The 21,799-nt window shown below is 53.0% G+C and overlaps 1 protein-coding gene across 2 annotated transcripts; it reads right to left on the bottom strand.

The window, feature by feature from the left end:
* Positions 1-2,641: 2,641 nt before the first annotated feature.
* VSIG10 (V-set and immunoglobulin domain containing 10) lies at positions 2,642-21,649 on the bottom strand. Of its 2 annotated transcripts, XM_044990083.1 has the most exons (9): positions 21,496-21,649; positions 17,929-18,213; positions 10,291-10,596; positions 8,615-8,902; positions 7,392-7,685; positions 6,582-6,692; positions 5,935-5,947; positions 4,797-4,963; positions 2,642-4,289 (listed from the first exon to the last, which is right to left on the bottom strand). In XM_044990083.1, the coding sequence occupies exons 1-9, from the start codon at positions 21,575-21,577 to the stop codon at positions 4,165-4,167; spliced, it is 1,671 nt and encodes a 556-aa protein (XP_044846018.1). In that variant the 5' UTR covers positions 21,578-21,649; the 3' UTR covers positions 2,642-4,164. The 2 variants fall into 2 exon arrangements, with proteins under 2 accessions (XP_044846018.1, XP_044846019.1); XM_044990084.1 differs by lacking the exons at positions 17,929-18,213; positions 21,496-21,649 and adding an exon at positions 10,792-11,091.
* Between the last annotated feature and the right edge of the window lie 150 nt (positions 21,650-21,799).

Genomic DNA, 21,799 nt, shown 5'->3' with positions numbered 1-21,799 from the left:
CATTAGACTCAACGAGGCCCAGGGCAGAAAGCCGAAGCCTCACCACATGGGGCTGAAGTCCGGGTCCCTGAGCCCCGCCACCAGGGGCTGCAGTTGAAGCCTGAGCAATGTAGCTTTGCAGGGGCCCCTGTAGCATGGGGCCCCCAGCAATTGCTCTGCTTGCTACTCCGATGCCAGACCTGGCTTTTATATGCAGAAAATCAGTTGTGGCACAGGTGGGCCGTGGCGTTTTTATAGCACGTTGGGGCCTCAGAAAGAAAAGGGTTGAGAACCCCTGGCATAAGGCACCTTTACACTTATTTCCACACTGGGGTTACACTGGTCTAACTATTAAGGGGGGAGGGGGGAATCACATCCCTCCCCACCATAGTTATACCAGAACTGTGTAGCGCAGGCCTTCGATTGCCAGGAGAGATTTTAAAACTCTGCAAAGAGAAGCACCTATTCAGTGCACTTCCTCACCCACCAAAAACTACACTTTGCACCTTTGTGTGTGTAGCTGCTGACGGGAAGCCAGCTGCAGCCACAGGTAAACAGCAGATTGTATTGTAACATAGGAACCAAGTGATCTCTAACCAGTGATGAGCTGCCAAATTTTTAACAACGGGTTCCCTCCTCCCTCCAAAATTTTAACAACGGGTTCCCTCCTTCCCCCCCTCCGTAGGGGGGGGGTCGTGCCCCATCCAACCCCTCATGTTCCTTAACACACACACTCCGAGACCCCTGACCCATCCCCCCCTTCCCTGTCCCCTGACTGCCCCTTGCCGCCCCACCCAACCCCTCCTCTCATTCTCAATGGCCCCCCCAGAACCCCTACCCCATACAACTACCCCTTCTCTCTGTCCCTGAGTGCCCCCACCACCTCATCCAACCCTGCTCTTTCCTGACTGCTCCCCGGGACCCTTGCCCCCATTCAATCCCCCTGTTCCCTGCCCTCTGACTGCCCTGACCCCTATCCACCCCCCCACAACCCACCCCCTCCCTGCCCCCTTACCACACTGCCTGGGGACCGGGTCCACTCTGCCAGGACCACGACCGGCGCCGCGGGGCCCGACTCCCCGGGCCGGGCCGGCACCGGGGCCCAGCTGCGGGGCCCGACTCCCCGGGCCGGGCCGGCACCGGGGCCCAACTTCCCGGGCCGGGCCGGCACCGGGGCCCGACTCCCCGGGCTGGGCCGGCACCGGGGCCCGACTCCCCGGGCCGCTCGGCCTGACTCCCCGGGCCGGCACCGGGGCCTGGCCGCTCGGCGGCAGCCGCGGGGCCCGACTCCCCGGGCCGGCGCTGGGCTGGAGGGAGCCGCGGTCTGGGACCGGGAGCTGCTGAGCCAGCCGCACCTCCCCTACCCCTCCGTGCCCCAGCTTACCTGCTGGCTGCCTCCATGCTGCTTGTTCAGGCTTCCCGCGAACATCTGATTCGCGGGAAGCAGGGGAGGGGGAGGAGAAGGGGGCGGAGCAGGAGAGGAGTGGGCGGGAACTTTTGTTAAATTTAGCAGCCCTTAACAACCGGTTCTAAAATGGCTGCTAAATTTAACAACGGGTTCGCGTGAACCCGTGCGAACCCGCTGCAGCTCACCCCTGTCTCTAACCCCCTGGAAACTAGGTAAAGGAGTAGGAGGCAAAAGAGCCATGGGTTATGAATGGGTCCCACCCACTAGCAGTCAGCGCGGCCTTCAAAGCAGCAATGGCGTTCAAGCCTTGGTCTCCTGCTAATCTGCTGGGCTTCCGGTGCACCCATTTCAGCCCAGCAAGCAGAAGTAGAAGCCTAAGGTCCTTGGTATTAATGTTACAGGGCTTGAGATGACTGTGCAGTGGAAGAGCCTGAGGTTGGAACTAGCCGGCTGGCAAGAGCACACAGGCAGGAAAATCAGACTAACAAAAGCCAAGCGTTCAGGTCTCCAGGACAGCAGATTCTCTGGAGAAAGGTTCTTTCACTCTGCAGCCCTGTAGGGCCTAGAAGTGTTATGGCCACAGCAACCTCCACCCCAACGCAGAGAAAGTTTCCTCTCACTCCCCAGGCTGGCAGAGCACTCAGGTGTGTCCCAGAGCAGGGGGGATACCTGGTAGCCCACTCTAGCCATGTCTTCTGGCCAGCAAAATGTATCTAGGGCCACTACTTATGGGGCTTCAGCAGAAGCTGTGCCTAGCCCCCCAGGGCTTCCATTAATGTCAAACAACTGAGGGGGGCAGGGAACATCCTACTGCGCTACCTGCATATAGGGTGTTTGGCCTTGTCTGTACATCAGCTGGCGGCCATTTCGCCAAACCAGTGCAGCCTCCAGCGTGGTCCCTTGGACAGAGCCATGTAGACATGGTTTATGTCCAAAAGGAATTAACTTCAGCTGGAGCGATATGTGCTCTTTCTAACCCGACAGCCGCAGAGGAGTTTTGCATGTGTTTAACTAAACTGGTGCAGACAGGTTTATAGGAACACTAACGAGCTTGGCAAACATTACCATTTCCTGCTTTGCTAAGGGCTGGCTGTGCAGGTCCCGGCTTAGACATCACGCACTGCGATAGGCACCTCTAGCTAAGGCCCCAGCAGAGCAACAGCCATAGACAAATTGGAGTTATTGAATATGGTTATGTCTCAGAAAAGGGACGGCTGCCCCCCGCCCCACAGGCAGAAACGCAGAGCAGACAGATTTGTCAGAAAAATAATTTTATTCCATAAACAAAAATCACATCCACATACCGCTAGGAACATTCTGTTTTACAGGAAAATCGAGAGAGAGCTGCTCTTTGAAGCTGCGGCAAGGGCAGCACACAACTGGCTATCAGATAGGGAATAAATACTAGCTGCATTTATGGGGTAAGGGTTTGCGGAGGCTGGGCTCCAGCCCTTGATGAGCGAGCAATCCGCCCCATAGCGCCCTTCCATCCTGGGCTGGGTCAGCTCACACTGCTCTGAGCATTCTTGTGGGTTACGTTCCTGTGTGACTCTGAGATTGGGGTGGCCAAACTGCTGCTCGCAAGCCACATGCGGCTCTTTTACAGTTCAAGTGCAACTCTCAGAGTCCCCCACGTCCCCCTGTTCTCCACCTACCAGACTGTGGGGGGATGGAGGAGCTCAGGGCTTCTGCCCTGCAGCAGGTGGTGAGGCTGTGGGCTTCTGCCCAGTGGGCTTCTGCCCCGAGCAGGTGCGCCAGGCTCTCGAATGTCTGAAGATTATTGTATGCAGCTCAGAGGATCGGTAATTTTGGCCACCCCTGGCATAGACCACTCTGAGCATATTGCTCCCCTCCAGGCAGTCGCACTGCTGAAGTGGAAGGCACATGGCACGTAGGCAAGTTAGGGTTCTGCCTTGCCTGACAATCATCTAAAGTTGGAAAGCCCAAAATGGAGGCATCAAAATCAGTGGCCACTTTTGAAAACTCAGGCCTGTGAGACTTGCCCCGCAGGAAGTCTGTGGCAGAAGAAGCAGAACCCAGATCCTGCATCTTAACCACAAGAACATCCTTCTTCCTCCCCACTAGGCAGAGCTGGCAGTAGGAGTACCCTGTACTTGGATGATGCTTTTAAAGCGGAGTCGGGTCTCTGGATCGAAATCACATGCAAAGCTTCAAGGAGCTCTTCTCACTTCCTCAGTGCAGAATAGGCCAGCTGGCCCTGCGAAAGCCACGCAGCGCACAGTACATCCTGACCTTCCCTTCCAGCACCGGAACATCTTCATAAAAAACAGACCATGCACATTCTAGCAGTTATGAAGCAAACTCCTGCAACCCTCCCCCCAGTTTTTGCTGCGTCTTGTACGGACAAGTATATTGCTGGGATTGCCTTTAGCCTTTTTCGTGATCCAGAACTGCCCTCCTGTTAACTCCCCATGGGTCCTGGACACAGTCGGCGGCAGGCTTAGCGATGAAGAGGATACCCACGGGACAAGATCTTTTGAAGCAGAGGCACATGCCTCTTGAACTGTCTCTGCCTCTGAACTTCCTCTTATTAACAAGAAAACCTGAGACAAAAGGAAAACTTGGGCGAAGGGAAGAAATAGCCAAAAAGAAAGAGAAGAAAAGAATCGTGAGAGAAGAATGAATGAACAAAACCAAAGAATGAAAAACAGGGCTGTGGCGAGGGAAGAAAGAAACTAAGAACCAGATCAGACGGATCCCACTGCAGGAATTTGAACAGCCTAGGTGCAGCCACGTATCAATGATGCATTTGAAGTTTAACTTCCACCCACAGTTCCATCCATTTCAGCAAGAAAAGGGAAAATTTGCCTCTGCGTAGTTAGCCTCTCTTCTCTCTCCACTTCCTCTGTTGAGAGCTCACTGTGCAGCTCACTGCTGTCACCTAGAAGAAATCACAAGGCAGGAGACCCCAGCACACAGTTACTACCAGAGCCATGGCTTTCCCCGCCCCCGGGTGCTAAGCTGTAGTAGCCATGTTATTAGCGTGCATATGTCTAGCGTGCCTTTCCCCCCGTCCTTCCACTGTTTGCCCATTCAGACTGTGAGCAGCTTCTCAGAGCAGGGGCTCTCTCTCGCTAGGTGTGTGCTGTGCCCTCAACAACATGGCCCTGATCCCGACCGAGGCCGCTAGACACGCACAGTACAAATGATCCTCATCACCTAACTCCAGCTGCCGGGTGACTGCATGCAGTAGGCGCGGGTGGAGAGAAGAGGTGGAGTCCGTCTCTGCTCCTCCCGTCCCCCAGCTGGTGCTGCTGGGACACCGCCCAGTGAGCGAGGACACGGGGAAAATGGTGGCCTCTCCCACCCACAGAAATGTTACCAAGCAGCTTGATAGGGGCAGCCTATTTCCCTGTGCAGCGATGCGTCTCCAAAGCCAGGTGCTTACTCTCAGTAAAATGGTAGCCATAGCCAGCCTGGGTGCTGTTCCCGTTCACCAGGGCCGTCACTTGATGTACATTGGAGTTGCCAGTCGCCTCTTCTTCCTCCCTCTCCTCCTCCTCCCCTTCTCCATCTGAATCCACCAGCACGAATACATCATCTGAGTCTTGATTCCTGTGAGCAGGAGGGCAAATGAAAGTGACTGAGAAGGCTGCAGGGCTGCCCCTTCCCCTCTTTCTTCCAGCCCCCAGCCTTCCTCCATTCCCCCAGGGGGCTACGGAATTGTACCTTTGTCTCTAACAGGGAGCTGCTAGTTACGGCTGCTTTGTCAAGTCCTGTACTCGCCCCCAAAGTCCACTGGCAGCAATAGGGCTGATAGGGCTTTGCAGCTCGGCAGCCTTTTTCATCCAAAGTCCTCAGAGCAATTTACGAACATTCATGGATAAATCCCCGTAATCACCCTGTGAGGCGAGTACTTTCCCCATTGCACAGGTGGGGAAACCGAGGCACGCCGGTGGGGAAGGAAATCGCCCAAAGCCACACAAGAGTGGAGCCAGGGACAGAACCCGGGGTGGGGGGACGGGGACAATAAGCACTAGAAAAGGGAGCTGGAGTGAAGAACACCACGACCCGCTGTCACTGGGGGTTGGAGAAGCTATTTGTAAACCAGAGAGGCAGCATGTTGCTGCTTTTATTTACTCCCTACACTTTAAAGAATCAAGGCAGAATTACCTTGTCTTCAGGGGGCAGGGGATGTGACTCAAAAGCCAGGCCCTCTCCAGACATTGCATAACAAGAACAGCCAAGGAGAGGAATTTGCATGGGTGTTTCCTTCCCTAGAGGCAGCATATTCCCCCGGGTCAGCGCAACACGTGTGATCTCCCCCCTTCTAGCGGCTGTGTCACAGGGGACAGAAGCCGGGCTACTAGCAATAGCTAACGGAGTGTCTCAGTTAGCTCAAGTGACTGGGGCCTGTGGCTTTGGTCCTTGGTTCTGTGCAGGACGTGCCACTCACCTTAGCCTGTGATTTCAGTCGATACAGCTCCTACCTTGGGTAGCGTATAGCCTAGCTACAACTGCAGCAAGTCTACCGGAGAGCAGCTATACCGAGGTTTGCACAGAGATCGGAGGAAGGAAACACTCACCTGAATATGCTGCCTGTGGGGACAGGGGGGAAGAAGGGGGAAGGGAAAAAAAGATTTAAGAGACCTTCATAAACGTGATTCCTCAGACAAAGCAAAGTCAGTTTCCCGGTAAGATCATTTGCTGCCTTTGGCAATACTGTCCATTATACTGAACTGGGACTGTCCCGGGCAATCGCCATCCAGACGCACAGCCCAGGGAGGTGCCGGAAAGCCTTGGGGAGATGGTGCTGTCCCATTGAAGCAGCAGAAGGCAGCTGTGGTCGGCTCAGAGACTGATGAGACACAGCATCAGATACAACTTTGCAGGGGAAGGGGAGGGCGGTTTCGCACAGGACACACACAATCTCCAGTATTGCAGAAGGTCCCGCACAGAGACAGCCATGCCATCCCCTCTGGGTCGGCTATGCAAGTGCCCCGCTCTCTGGGTACCTCTGTCCCTGCTCCCAAAGCGGACACCATTCCTACAGGGGCTGCACGTCAGTGGTGGACACAGGTTAGTGGGGCGGGGGTACAGGCTGGGGGTAAAACTTAAGGACTGCGCCAGGTCAGGTCTGGAGAAGCAGAGCTCCCATCTATGTGCCTTGTGGCTGGGAAGGGCAGAGGGGATGCGGGGGGGGGGAGTGTGGGGGGGTGCCAGCTCCTCTTACCTTTCAGGCACAGGAGGGGGTTGTAGTACAAAATGATTCCGGAGATGACCAGAACTCCCAGCAGCAGCAGGACCACGACTGCTCCCACCACCCCGACTATATTCACCGGCTCTGTGAGGAGGAGAGGAGAGACGCAGCAGCTCAGCCTATGGGACTGTCACTGGCCGGTCACAGCGCTGCCCTGATGCCAATGGTTACCCTGTAACTGGCCTGCTCCTTCGGCGGGGACGGGTGCATCGGGCGCCCGCTTGCCATCGTGCACACACACCTCATGCAGATGAAAACCACTGCAGCGTGCCGCGGGAACTGCCCCAGGTAGGCTCTGCCTGACTGCAGATTTCAGCACGTGCGCTCAGTACAGCTATACAGTAACACACGCTGTCGACTTCACGAAGGGACCGCACCAGTCACTCAGCTGACCCGTAAACAGCTTCTCTCATACATCAGGCCGGTTTTAGAATCAAGGGTGGAAGAATTGTGTCATTTTTCACACTGATCCTGCCACCTCCGGCAACTGGACCCATTCACCAGACTAAGATCGCGGCTCTGCGAGCCAGTGTCCGCTGCCCCCCCCCCCGCAGCTGGGAATGCTCCGATGGACAGAGGAACGTGGGAGACAACTATGAACGCACACAAATGAATGAGGCATAAGATCACCTCTCCCTGGGGTTTTATGTCTCACGGGGAGCCCTAGAGGGGACGAATTCAGGGCAGTACATCAGAGACTCACTTACTGCTCCTTTTCAAGTCATGCTCCCTCTCCCTGCACCCTGCTTCCGCTCCCCCCCAGCTACAGCACTGCTAACTTACTCTTCACAGTGAGTGACACGTAGGCTTCCTTCAGCCCCGCGGGGTTCTCAGCTTTGCAGACGTAGTAGCCTTCGTCAGCGTCGTGGGAGCAGTTCTGAATGGTGAGATTGGAGACGCTGCCCTCTTGGGTGACCAGGTACCTCCCACCAGGCTGGATCTCCACCTCTGGCTGGGAGACATTCCGAAGCCAGCTGATTCTCGCAGGGGGGTTGCTCTCCATCACCTGGCACGTGAGGGACACGGTGCCACCCACAAAGCAGGTCTTCAGCGGCTCCGTCGCCAGCGAAGGGGCCTCTAAACAAGGAGGGAGGGAGGGAGTTGAGAAGGAGGTTGAAAATCCTATAGGAAAAAGATCTTATGTTCCTAGAGCAACTTGAAAATGACCTCATGTAGGGTGTATGTACAAGAACCCTGGATCCACACTGGCAGGCAGCTACTGCTCACCCAGATAATTAGAGGAGGCCCGGGCCTGGGTCTGGGTCTCGGGAGATTGGCATTCAATTCCCAGCTCTGCCTTTTTTGACCTGGAGCAAGTGTCTTAGGCCCTGGTTCCAAGCATGTAAGCACTTGCTCACCTTCAAAGTTAAGTACGTGCTTTGCTGAAAGGGGCCGGATCCCTTACTTTGTGAGGCAGGGTGGCCTGATGGATAGAGCCCTGCACTGGGCCTCAGGAGCTCTGGGTTCTATTCCCGCCTCTGCCACTGGCCTGCTGGGTGACCTTGTCCAAGGCATTATACCGCTCTGTGCCTCGGTGTCCCTATCCCTGCACGCAGACACTGAAAATCCAGTCCCTTTACGGGATCTCAAGTTGGGCAACCAAAAAAATCGAGGTTCCCAACATCTCTCTGGACTTTTTAAATTCTCAGCCCCGCTTCTGCAAACCTGTACGTGCCTGAGTCGCCATATGCACGTGAGTCATCTCATGGACCTCCATGGAACTATTTGTGTCCACCAAGTTGGGCCCAGGCAGAGGCTCTGATCCCCGCTGCCCTGGGCCCTGCATAGCCATTTACTGTCATGTCAAACACTCCCATCAGGATTCACTAGTGTTCCCCGCACTTTGCACAGCTGGAAGTGATGACAGGAGGCACAGGGCAGGGGACAATCAGACTCCCTGCCCTCAGCCCCGTGTCCAGGGCTCTCGCTGGAGCCAAGCTGGCAGCCTGGCTCTCCACGTGCACAGAGTCGTTAATGGCTAACCAGGGAGGGACAGGCTGACGCACTTATCTGCACAGTGCAGGTCGTCTCCGCTTTCCCTTGCTTTAGGATGTGGCTCCCGACACACTTGAACTCCTTCCCGTGGAGGAGGCGAGAACTGCTCAGCGTTTCCACGTGGGTGTCCCCGGTGCCGGTTGCATTAACGACCCAGCTCGAATTCTCCAGGTCTCGCCCCTCTTCTGTCCACTGAAGGACGGGGTGCGGGTATCCCCCGGGCCAGTTACAAAACAACTGCAGCATCAACCCCACTTGGGCAGTCTGAGCCCAACACCTTGGGACCGACGGCGGGGAATCTAACAGCAAAACAGCACGAGGTTAAAGACGCCTTCATCTCTGCTGAGATACACCATGCTGTGAAACCCTGACAGTGTCAGCACTTTAGCCTGGGAGGGAGGTATTATTTTTCCCTTAGCTCCTTTTAAAAATCTTACGGTTCTTCTCTCCTCCCACTTGCCTCAATTCCCTCCCTGCAAGTTCACACCAGTCTTTGGGGGGCACGTGTGCTCTTGTCATAGCAGCACACAGCAACCACTGGAGACCTCGGACGAGGTCCCCAGCAGAAAAGGCAGCGGGGCAATCTCAACCCAGCCCTTATGGGGAGCAAGAAAGCCTGTCCCCCTAAACACTAGGCAGTGAACCATCCTTATGCTGGGCAGGACAGTTTTGGTTTTAGCTTATGCGTTAGCTGATGTTAATACACAGTATGTCTTAGCAATCACACCTTCGTCCTTCCTGATACATTGTGGTGCATACCCAGTCCCTCGCGGGCCAGATCTTAGGTGTCATATATTCACATAGCTCCACTGACTTCACAGGGGCTACATCAGTTTACACCAGGTGAGAATAGGGCCCGACAGCTTCAGAGCACTGTACAAATATTACTTGTCAGTAAATTGCATAGAAACAAGGTGGGCGAGGTTACATGGTTTATTGCTCCAACTTCTGTTGATGAAAGAGAAACTTCTGAGCTACACAGAGCTCTGCTCCAGCGCTGGAAATTACCTTTCCTGCAGCTGAGGAAGAGCTCTGTGTCGCTCCAAAGCTTGTCTCTCTCCCCAACAGAAGTTGGTCCTGTTGAAGATATTACCTCACCCACCACATCTCTCGGATATCCTGGGACCAACACAGCTACAACACGGCAAATCGTAAATATCATAATCAGTCGTCACCAGTGAAATCTCTCATTGCGTGGAAAACGACAAGACTCTTGCTAAATGCATTCAGTTTGACGACATGGGATGAAATTTGGTGCCGCAGAAATGATCAGCAGGTCCATTTGCAGTTGTGTGCAAAGCTGCACCAGGTCGATGATGTTAGACCCAGCTCCAGCCCAGGGTTAGACTTGTGGCCTAGATCACCGAGATCATCCGTTCAAACCTGATTCGGACAATATGCCTATCCTGGATCAGACTCACAAGCATGGCTGAGGCAGATTTGAATACAGAGATTCTAACCAACACCCCCCACACCCCAGTCCCTAGGAGGGTTCAGGGTTGAGGTTGACATTTGGACCCAGTTTTTTGTAGCAAAATATTTTAAGAAGCAAAAGCCAGGATACCATTCCCACTCTGATCACCCCCTGTGCTAACACCCAGACCTATTGGCAGGGAAAACACTGGAAGAGCAAACCCCCTCCCCATTCCTTTCACCAAGCCATAACACCGCAAACGCTCTTACGCACAGTAGACCAGGAGCTCCTTGGTTGATGTTTGACTTCTGCCACTGAGAGGGTTCCTTGCTGTGCATGAGTAGTTCCCCTGGAAGCGCAAGGAGAGATTTTGCAGGGTGTAGACGGTGGAGGTGCCATTGACTTCAGTAAACGTTTCTGGGGCCGAACTGGGCGGCTGGAAAGTCCACCCCATTGTGGGCTCCGGATGGGAGTTGCTGGTGCAGCTGAACATCACAGTGTTGCGTTTGTCTACATACACTGTGCCATTGGGCAGTGGTGCGGCGGGGGAGATGCTGACAATCACATTGCTGGGGCCACCTGAAACGGGCAAGGAGAAACCAGAACTGGGGTGTGTAACAAAACAGTCCCCTCAAAGCAGCGTAAAGTGCTACCTTACATCTGGGCAAAGCTTGCCCACTATTTAGCTGGGGAACGCTGGTTATCTGGGGTCCCCCCACAAGCTCTGAAGGGATCCCCCCGTTTGACAATGCCCGTGCATACTGTGCGATCTACCTCCAATGGCTTTTAAAGGCCTCATGGGGAAGTGGCCAGGAGCCCCCATGGCCAGGCCGTGGACAGCCAAGGCGTGAGTGCTTCCCAGTGCACCTGGCCAGAAAGAGCCCTGCCAGCCCAGCCCTGAGGCAGGAGGAGGCTGAAGTTTGGCACTCCACGTGGCCACAGAACAGCTTGCAGGATGGGAGCCTCGGTCTTCAGCTTGCGGGATCAGGGTCTTAGCAATGAGCCCCTGGGCCCAGACCCAGGCCTCCTCCATTCCTGCCAGCCCTACTCTGCTTGCTGCAAGAAGGCTGCATGTGCCAGCTCTGTTTTGCAGCCCAGATCAACGTACAAACTGCAATTCAGCTGCGGGGGCAAATTCCACAATCCAGAGGACCCAGCGAACGTCATTTCTGGACTCCTTCCAGGGCTGTTGGTTTGATAGCAACTGGGATTATGTTGGTTTATTATTTAAAAAGTGAAAGAACTGAACAAGGGTACAACAGGTCAAGAGCCATCCAAAGCCCCAGACTGGTACATTCGCAGAGGGGTGCGAGGGTGGGGGTGGTGGAACACAGGACGGGGGGCTGCTCCCAGCTGTCGCAAAGACTGGGGCTGAGTGTGCTCTCTCCTTATTTCCGGTCTGTAGTTTGTTTTCTTTAAGCTCCACATCCATTCATGTGTATATCTGGCACTCAGGCAGTAATCAAACAACTCCCCCTAGTAATAGTCATGGGGATTTCAGGGTTCGCACATTGTGCTGCCGTGCCAGCCTGCGCAAGCCGACTCCCAATTCAACTCTATCTTTAGAGAGCAGTTGTCAACACAGGGGCTGTCAAACAAAGCCCGCCGGCGCTGCAATCTGTACAGGAGGAGGCCCAAGGGAAAGGAGATCTGAGGGCTGCTCTGTAGGGCATTTATCCAGTTGGCAGCAAAAACTGCAACAACAAACATAGTTTGCCAGCACCACCCCAAACCAGGGTTGAGTAAAGAGCATCTGCTTCCCTTGGGCAGGAGTATGGACTAGGGTGTCAAGCGATTAAAAAAAATTAATCGTGATTAATCGCACTGAAACAATAACAGAATACCATGTATTTAAATATTTGTGGGTGTTTTCTACATTTTCAAATATATTGATTTCAATTGCAACATAGAATGCAAAGTGTTCAGTGCCCATTTTATATTTATCTTTTATTACAAGTATTGTCACTGTATAAAAACCAAAAAGTAGCATTTTTCAATTCACCTGCAACTACAAGTACTGTAGTGCAATCTCTATCATGAAAGTTGAATTTACAAATGTAGAATTATGTAAAAAAAAAAACTGCATTAAAAAATAAAACAATGTAAAATTGTAGAGCCTGCCAGTCCACTCAGTCCTGCTTCTTGTTCAGCCAATCGCTCAGACAAACAAGTTTGTTTACATGTGCAGGAGATAATGCTGCCCTCTTATTTACAATGTCACCTGAAAGTGAGAACAGGCATTCTCATGGCACTGTTGTAGCTGGCATTGCAAGGCATTTAGGTGCCAGATATGCTAAACATTCGTATGCCCCTTCATGCTTCAACCACCATTCCAAGGGACATGCGTCCATGCTGATGATGGGTTCTACTCGATAACAATCCAAAGCAGTGCATGTTCATTTTCATCATCTGAGTCAGATGCCACCAGCAGAAGGTTGATTTTCTTTTTTGGTGGTTTGGGGTCTATAGTTTTTGCATCAGAGTGTTGCTCTTTTAAGACTTCTGTAAGCATGCTCCCTACCTCGTCCTTCTCAGATTTTGGAAGGCACTTCTGATTCTTAAACCTGGGTCAAGTGCTGTAGCTATCTTTAGAAATCTCACATTGGTACCTTCTTTGAGTTTTGTCAAATCTGCAGTGAAATTGTTCTTAAAATGAACAACATGTGCTGGGTTATTATCCGAGACTGCCAGAACATGAAATATATGGCAGAATGCAGGTAAAACAGAGCAGGGGACATACAATTCTCCTCCAAGGAGTTCAGTCACAAATTTAATTAATACATTTTTTTTAACGAGCATCATCAGCATGGAAGCATGTCCTCTGGAATGGTGGCCAAAGCATGAAGGGGCATATGAATGTTTAGCATATCTGGCACCTAAATACCTTGCAATGCCAGCTACAACAGTGCCATGAGAATGCCTGTTCTCACTTTCAAGTGACATTGTAAAGAAGAAGAGGGCAGCATTATTGCCTGCAAATGTAAACAAACGTATTTGTCTTAGCGATTGGCTGAACAAGAAATAGGACTGAGTGGACTTGTAGGCTCTGAAGTTTTACATTGTTTTGTTCTTGAGTGCAGTTATGTAACAAAAAAAAAATCTACATTTGTAAGTTGCATTTTCATGACAAAGAGATTGCACTACAGTACTTGTATGAGGTGAATTAAAAATACTATTTCTTTTGTTTATCATTGTTACAGCACAAATATTTGTAATTAAAAATAACATACACTGATTTCAATTGCAACACAGAATACAATATATATGAAAATGTAGAAAAACATTCAAAATATTTAATACATTTCAACTGGTATTCTCTTGTTTAACGGTGTGATTAAAATTGTGATTAATCGCAATTAATTTTTAAAATTGCAATTCATTTTTTGAGTTAATTGCGTGAGTTCACTGTGATTAATCAACAGCCCTAATATGGACTTTTCCATTGGGCTGGTTAGAGAGGATACAGAGCGTAGCAAACCTGGAGCCTCCCTTTCCTCTCTCTTCTACATGGAGTTTAGGCAGCAGAGTTAGGCTAGATGCTGTGCACAGGGTTTGAGAGTGAGGTTTATTTTGCTCATAAACAGCATCAAGTATGTATGCTCGGGAAAACGTTTACCCTGATGCAGAACTTGCCATTTGAGAGAGCTCACACCACTTTCTAAACACAAAGTAATTAAGCCGCACTGGCCCCTCTGCAGGAAGAATGATTATCCCCATTTTATAGATAGGGAAACTGAGGCACAGAGGTTAAGCAACTTGCTCAGAATCACACAGAGAGTTAGTGGCAGAGCCAGGACCAGACTCTGATGCCCAGTTCCCTGCTCCATCTCTGGCTGATGGAAGGCTGCACAGGCTCAGCCAGAGCTCATCTGCATACTAGGATAAACAAACAGAACATTCATTTTCTATGACTCACCCACCTTATACAAATGTTCAGGGCAAAATAGCTGGATGCAGGTGAACTCCCCACCCTGCTTTGAACAGTCTCTATACTGCAAACATATCCTTTCTTGGGATTTGGCTTTATTGGTAACTCCAGTGACTAAGCAGAAGCCTCAGTATAAGCTTTCTTGCCAAAATTGGATGTTTCTAGTTGCAGAACTTCCTCTGTCCCAGATCCAAAGAGCCAGTCCAACCTTTGCTGGAATTAATATGAGTGACCTGCCAGCATGAGTCATCAGAAATCACTCCACAGCTTTATTCAGGGTTCAAGTACCTGAGTTTAGGGTGACTCAGCAGAAAAGCACTGCATGTTGGTGCTGGGTCTTGGAATCTGCCACCTGAACTAGTGTTCTACTAGCTTCTGAACTCCTGGTTTACATCAATATAACGCTACCGGCATTTAGAGACATTTCAAACCAGCAGCTCAAGAACTGTCCTCACCTGTGATGATCAACACTAATGACTAGCCCATGCACGCGGGTCCACTTGCCCCACAAACATATCGTTAACTTACAATTAAGGGAGTTGAGCCACCGCTGATGCCAAAGAACGAACGAACGTTCCAGGAGATTGGGTGTGCGTTTCCCCTCAAATCTCACACCTCGGCACCACCACAAACACAGGACAATGGCTAAAAGCCACAACTGAACTCCTATTGATTGCTATCGTTAAGTTCTCACCGATATTTGGGACCTTTTCATTTAGATTTTAAAGCAGAAGGGACCATTCTGATGGCCCAGTCTGACATCCTGGACAACAGGCCGGAGAACTCACCCAATCACTCCTGCGCCCTTCTGGCTGAGGCAGGGCGTCTCTTTTCGAAAGATACCCAATCTCGACTGAAAGACTGCAAGCGATGGAGAAACTACCACATCCCTCGGTAAGTTCTTCCAGTGCTTAACGAGCCTCGCTGTGGAAAATGTGCCCCTTGTTTCTGGTTTGAATTGATCTAACCACTGAATCTCATGATGCCTTTTTCTGCTGTGTTAAAGCCCTGTTTGCTATCAGAAATCTCTCCCTGGGTAGGTCCTTGTAGACAGTGGCCAAGTCACACTTAACCTTCTGTTGGATTAACTAAAAAGACTGAGCTGTCCGTCACTCCTTAGCCAACCTTCTAACAGGAAGTCTGTGAATTGGCCCCGTTTTATATATTCCATGTAAAACACCAAAACATCAACAAACAACCAACAACCAACAAAACCCCCCCAGTGCAATGATAATACAGACCATGTCTGCAGTGTTCGACCAAGTGTAAATAACTAAGGCTCACAAACAGCCCTACAAGGTGGTTCCACACTTTTACAATTGGGGAAACTGAGTCACGGAAAGGTTGACTGACTTGCCCAAGATCACTGGGAATTAGCGGCAGGTTTGGGATTAGAATTCTAGAGTGCGCACTTCCCAGCCCTATGCTCAAACCACTAACCCACATGCCACAGCAGCCTAAGGTTTATTTCTTGCATTTGAATACTCTACAGATCAGCTGTTCATTTCAAATCCACAGCGGAGTTCCCTGCACTGCGAGAGCCCTCTCTCCCTGCGTGACCTTTCGGAGCACTGCTCTGGGCAAAATGGGTGCAGCAGCTCTCAGTGAGAGGAACACCCTGACCACAAGCAGGAAGTACGGCTGAGAGAAAGGATACAAAGGATACAATAGCCTGTGCACAGCAGGTAACCAACAAGGAAGAAAGGAGCAAAGCTAATGCGGAACGACACGCAAGGGGGCTGCATAGCTCAAGAGACAGCAGGATCCAGACTCTTCCTCGTTCCAGGGTACGTCTTCATTTGAGTTGGAGCTGTAAATTCCACCGTCGACTTGGGTAGACGCAGGCGCGCCAGCTTTGATTGACGGAGCGGAGTGAGCACCCTAGCCGTACAATCCCGCCTGGGCCCCTAGGTACATACTCCGGCGGCTAGCCCAGCCCACCAGTCACGCTGCTGTGGCCACGCTGCTATTTTTAGCACACTTGCTTCATCAAAGCTAGCTCAGATGGGTGTCTACGCAAGCTAGACATTCCTCCTCCAGCTCGAGTGCAGCCCTGGCCTAGATCACAGCAGTATGGGCTGTGCAGCGGGGCCTGTGAAAGTGGTGGTCACAGTCCAGGCCCTAGTGGATCAGAGTCCCCACTGCACCCAGTTAGGCTCGGCAGAGCAGCTAACGGGTATATTGGCAGACCGTGCTCCTCTCTAATCTCTAGAGGCGGCTGTGGCCGAGCGAGAGGTGAGGCACATCAGGAAGGAACTGCAAGAGGCTGACGTCCTGCCTGCCTGTGCTGCGGGTTTTCTAAGCTTTGCGCTCTTGTGTTGCCATCCCGGCACTAGATTCCCAGTTAGTGTCGGGCAAAACCCTGGATGGAGGTGTAAGGACAGCCTCCAGCGGGCTTGGGAACAGGAAGGAGTGGGGAGCAGATTCTGGAAACGGAGAGAAACTAAGACCCCCCATGCAGGTGTCCTAAATTAACCATATATTTACACAGTGCCCTTCATTCCAAAGGATTCCAACACACTTCCCAGACTACACACACAGGAACCTTCTCCAGAGAAATGCAGCCACTTCTGGGGAAGAACCCAGTAGCCATTTAACAATGCCCAGCACTACTGCATAACAGTTCAGGACAGGGATTTAAGAAAGAGTTCTGTCCAGAGCTGAGGCTTCAATTTCAATCAGCAGAATACAATTACCCCAGCTAAAATTTGGCCAGGAAACAGGCCCCTGGGATATTTAACAGGCAGCTAGGACCTTGGTTTTATTTCTCATCTCCCACAACTCCATGGGACACCGGTTCAATACTGACTCAGTGGGAAGAGGGCCATCTGCTGAATGAACACCACCATGTCCTGCAGCAGCCTGTGTTTTGCCGTCCAAGCACCAACCAATCTGGCTTAGCCGGAGCAGTCGACCAGGATGGCAGCCCAAGGTGGGACGGCTGCCAGCAGGAATGCATTCTCCATTTCAATTATGCAAGTGGCTTTGCCTGTCTCCCGACTGTTCACATCCCCTATCGTCCCCTGGACTGAGCTATCCCCACCTCGGCCCAGACACGTCAGGGTTTCCTTACTGTTGTTCAAAAGGGACAGATCTCTGCGGAGGGAGACCGTGTATCTACACAAAGCAGCACCTGTGACTCGCTTGGGCACGGAACCGGGGCGAGCCAGCAGAAGTGAGACAATGAGAGCCCGCCTACAGCTCCAACATCATAACCTGTTTCTATTCAGCTTCAATAACCCAAAGGGTAACTTGGACTCAGAGAGAGGGAAAGCAAGTGGCTCAGGGGCTGGGGGTGGGATAAAGACCCTCTCCCCTTCAGGTGGGTGGTTCTATCTCAACCCCGAAAGCCATTCCCATTGGAGGGCACAGGGCCGCCTGTGGCTAGTATTTACCACCCTCGAACGGGGGTGCCCTGGAGGTGAGGTTGCCATTTCACACGTGGCCTCCTGCACAGCTGCTTTGGCAGACCACATCTGCAGCCCAGGCCAGGGCTCTGAGATGGCACCAAGCATTCTCCCTCCCTCAGGGGCTTGGCTGCCTGGTTCTTGCTCACATGCTCAGGGTCGGATCGCCATATGGTGGGGGGGAGGAAATTCCCCCCCAGGTCAGATTGGCAGTGATCTTGGTGGGGTTTCGCCTTGCTCTGCACTCTGTGGGTGGGGGTCCCTTGCCCAGGATTATCTGGGTCTCTCTCATTTAATCATTTCCCTACAACTGCAGGGGTCTCGGGCACTGGCACACCTCAGTCCCTCCTAATCTCTGCCCATGGCATGGAATAGTCTAATCTCCTGGGGGTCCCGTTTCCTTCGGTCTCACTTCAGTTGTTGGGTTTAGTGTGTGGGCGCTGGCTGGTGTAGACAGCCTGTGATGTACCGGAAGTCAGACTAGGTGAACGAGTGGTCCCTTCTAGCTTTAAACTCTAGGACTCCGTGAGGTCAAGCCCCTTGCAGCTACAGGACACCGCGTGTCGAGGAACTCACTGGCTACCAGGAGCTGGACTCTGTGCTCTCGGACTGTCTTGTTCAGCACTTCCTTGCAGGTGTAATTGCCCCCGTCCTGCGGGCGCAGCGCTGAGATGTGCAGAGAGCTATTGTCCACCAGGGACAAGCGGGCGTCTTCGGGCAGCGTGGCGTTGGAGGAGAAGAGTGGGGGCACAGCACCAGGGTCCCCGTGAAACCAGTCCACCTCGTCCGCTCGCTCGGACACATTTCGGCACACGAGGACAACGCTCTTTCCGGCCTCCCCGACGATCACCTCTTCTGTTCCTGCACAAAGAGAAGGGGAGAGTTAGAACGTGCCTCATCCCCCATGTTCTCAACACACACCCCCCTTTGGTGGCTGGCAGGTGAATCCCCCGGGCATCACAGCAAAGGATTTGACATGCACCAAAGCAGAAGCCATCTTGTCCATGAAACAAAGCGGGGACTAAACCCCTGACTAAGCAGGGGGCCATCTAAGGTGCATGCATGCTGCTGGAAGAACACTGGGACCACCCTGGTCACTAACAGGTCCGTCTTAAAGCATGTTTCCCTGGCTGCTGAGTTTCTGCCCACCCAAATCCCCTTCCAAATCTGCATCCCTGTTTCTGCTCAGTTGCACAAGGGGCTGTCCTTGGGTCTCTGTCTCAGTATCCTTTGCAACAGCTGCCACAGTGCCTCCTTTGAAGCATTGCTACAAACCAGCGCAAAGGATTCTGGGATGCATTTGGCAGCTAAAGATGCCTAGTACTGACGAGTGAGCAGAAACAGGGGCCCTGCTTGGGCTGAAAATGAGAGATACAGGGATAGCTGCTCCCTCCCTCCCAGCAGCACGGCGAGCAAGGGATTTGTGAGGAGCCAGGCTACTGGGACCAGTGCATCGAGAGCCAGCGGTGACTGGAGGCTACATTTATCTGGTCTGAGTAGGGTTCAAAGTCACTAACCCATCTCAGCATTCACAGCCACCATTTCCCTGCATCCTCCCCATTTTCCTCCTTTATAGCAGCTCCAATTGCAACACTCATCCACCGGTGGGGGAGTCAGACAGTCTCCAGTAAAAGTGCAATAATATTGCTCCTGAATCAGTAGCAGTTGGAAGACGATAGACGCCACCTAGTCCTCCTCAACCTCTGAGCAGAGCTCGGCTTGCTTGGCCCGAGGCCAACGCCGGAGAGCAGAACTCCCATCAAGACGCTGTATTCTAGCAGCAAACCCAGCGCTGCACCACAAAGCAGGCCAGGCTTGGATTAGAGGAACGCTCAGAAAACAGGCCTTGGAATCTGGCTTACCCAGGCCAGGACTCCTGGTCTAACACCAGGCAGGTGGTGACCATACCACTAAAACGGTCTCTACACAGACTGCCTTGCTACTTACACAATAACGAGGGGGAGGAGGGGGGAGAACAGATGATTTGGTAAGTCTCTCCTGTTTGTGCTTTACCGGAAGCCCTGATAACGTATCTCACAGCGCAACTGCTACCAGGCTGGAGCGGACAGAACAAAGAAGGTGAACTGACAAGAATGGTGCTGTGTTTGTTCTTTCCTATGCACACCATGCTCCAGAGGCTATATATATAAACAGTTAATCACTCCTCCACACGGGTTGGAGCTTGTTTTGCAAACACGTTCAGGGCAGCAGGGAGGAGCAGGCTATGTGAATGGTCCAAGTTAGCCATAAATCACTGTGCTTGTGGACTCAGCCCAGAGCCCGAGCCAGAAGAGCTGCATTCCATTCCCAGCCCTTCCCCTTAGGCCAGTAGCTAACGGCCTGATTCTGAGACGGGCCAGGCATTCTCCCATTCCACTGGATCATTGCTGCCCAGTGGAGAGAGCACTGGACAGGGACCCTACAAACCTGGGCTCTAGTCTCAGTGCTGCAATTCACTTGCCCTCTCTGTGCCTCTGTTTCTCCTCCCACCCTATTTCAGTATGAAGCTCCCTGGGGCAGGGGCTGTCTAACAGTAAGTGTCAGTACAGGGCCTAGCGCCACGGAGTTCCAATCTTGGTCAGGCTCTCTAAGCACTACCAAAATACAAGCAGATCGGCCAATAACAGCAGCAATGAAGGCAATAGGGCCTGCAGGTGAAATTCTGGCTCTGAACCTTTCTGTGCCTCAATTACAAACAGGGGATATAGCACCACGTACCCGTTTTGTGACGCGCTGAGCTCTATGATGAAAAGCACTGTCTGTATTAGCAGATTATTTGTAATAAATCACAGTAGCTTGCTCTGATATAGCTCTCCTCATCCAGCTCTCTCAAACCACTTTACAGAGGATAGCTCTCACCACTTCACAGATGGGAAACTGAGGCACTGGCAGGGAAGGTGACTTGCTCAGAGTCCTGCAGCAGAGCTGGGCACAGAACCCCAGTGCCCTGCGTCCCAGTTCAATGCTCCATTCACCGCTTCCTCCTGTAACTCTTTGTTGTTCGGTCTAGGATAACTATACTTCTGCATTTTGAGGATACACAGAAGTAGGCAATTTGGTTGTTTAAAAAAGGGTAAGTATCAAGTTTTAATAACAGAAATGCTTTGAAGGCTTTTCCATGAGGCAACAGGAATTGTCCTGTCAAGTCGACCAAGACTCGTGGGGAAGTTTCCAACAGCTGTGTAGCTTTAAGAGAAAATTCACATGCTTTTTCCTGTGCACTCAGTGATCATGCAAGAGAGCTTGGCAACGCTGGGCACTGAAGTTTTCGCTGTATTTACTGCATGTGCAGTGGTAATGCCACCTTCCTCCATACTCCACATCCCTCCCCTGCAACGCTTCCCAGCGTGGGAGTATCCATGACCATCTTCTCTGCTGAGACTGACTGGCAGATGGCCAATTAGTGCCAGCTATGGAGGTGACTATTTGGGTGTTGTAGACACATGTCCATTAAGAGCCGGGCAGAGATCTAGAAAAGGAGGGTCTAGTGGTTAAAGCACCGGACTAGGACCCAAGACAGCTGGATTCTCTTCCTGGCTCTGCCACAGACTAACTTGGGCAGCTCACTTCATCGCTCTGTGCCTCAGCTTTCCCACCTGTACAATGGGATTAATCATACTTCCCTACCTCACCAGAGCCTTGTGAAACCAAACCTAGCCACAGGTTCCAGGAGCGGAGTCGGATACAACAACAGCCCCAGATACCCCAGCGTGGGACGCGTCCCACGGAAAGCGGCGTCCCCAGCTCTGCCACGGCCCCGGGACGGCTCTGTGCCTCAGTTTCCCCAACCTCTACAAGCGGAACCCCGAGCCTTGGCCCCGCTTTGCACAGCGCTCTCCCGAGGAGCGCGGCTGGATGGTTGCTGCAGCCGGGCAGGGCTCAGGAGCGGAAGCCGTTTGACCTTACAGCTGCCCCGCTTCCCCCGGAGGGGCAGGTCCTACCCGGCCGCGCTGGTCAGCACGGACCAGGCGTCAGGCCCAGAGCCGCGCCCCGGGAATAGCGCGGCAGAGGAGGGGGCCCTTCCCCGCCCCGGCAGGCTGGAGGGGCCCGGGGTGCAGCGCCGGACACAGCGCCGGTGAGGTGCGAGCAGGGCGCGGGCCCGCCCCGCCCCGGGGTCCGCCGCCCCCCTGCGCCCCCCGGTACCTGCAGCGCCCCGGCCCGGCGGCAGCCGCCAGAGGCAGGCGGCGAGGAGCAGCGCGGCCGGGCTCCAGCCTGGGACCCGCATCTGGCCGGGCGGGCGGGCGGACACAGCGACGCCGCGCAGCGAGTGCCCCAGCCGGCCAAGCCGCCAGCCAGCCCCGGCACTGCCCGCTGGGGGCCGGGACCCAGCCCCGCCCCGCCCCGCCGGAGCCGCCCCGCCTCCCTCGCCCGCCCGCGGTCCGAGCCGAGCGCGGAGGGGGGGGGCGGTCTCCGCCCCGGGTCCTGGGGGGAGCAGCAGCGCTGGAGG

The sequence above is a fragment of the Mauremys mutica genome, chromosome 16, assembly GCF_020497125.1.
Source record: "Mauremys mutica isolate MM-2020 ecotype Southern chromosome 16, ASM2049712v1, whole genome shotgun sequence".
NCBI classification, from domain to species: Eukaryota; Metazoa; Chordata; order Testudines; family Geoemydidae; genus Mauremys; species Mauremys mutica.
This window is presented reverse-complemented; position numbering and strand designations above follow the sequence as displayed.

Bases quoted from the DNA above. Each gene is read 5' to 3' on its own strand.
- VSIG10 (XM_044990083.1), bottom strand. From the start codon at position 21,577: ATGCGGGTCCCAGGCTGGAGCCCGGCCGCGCTGCTCCTCGCCGCCTGC. The intron at 18,214-21,495 runs GTACCGGGGGGC...CTCTTTGTGCAG, and splicing joins GCCGGGCCGGGGCGCTGCAG to GAACAGAAGAGGTGATCGTC. The intron at 10,597-17,928 runs GTGAGTTCCTCG...TGCCCGTTTCAG, and splicing joins AGTCCAGCTCCTGGTAGCCA to GTGGCCCCAGCAATGTGATT.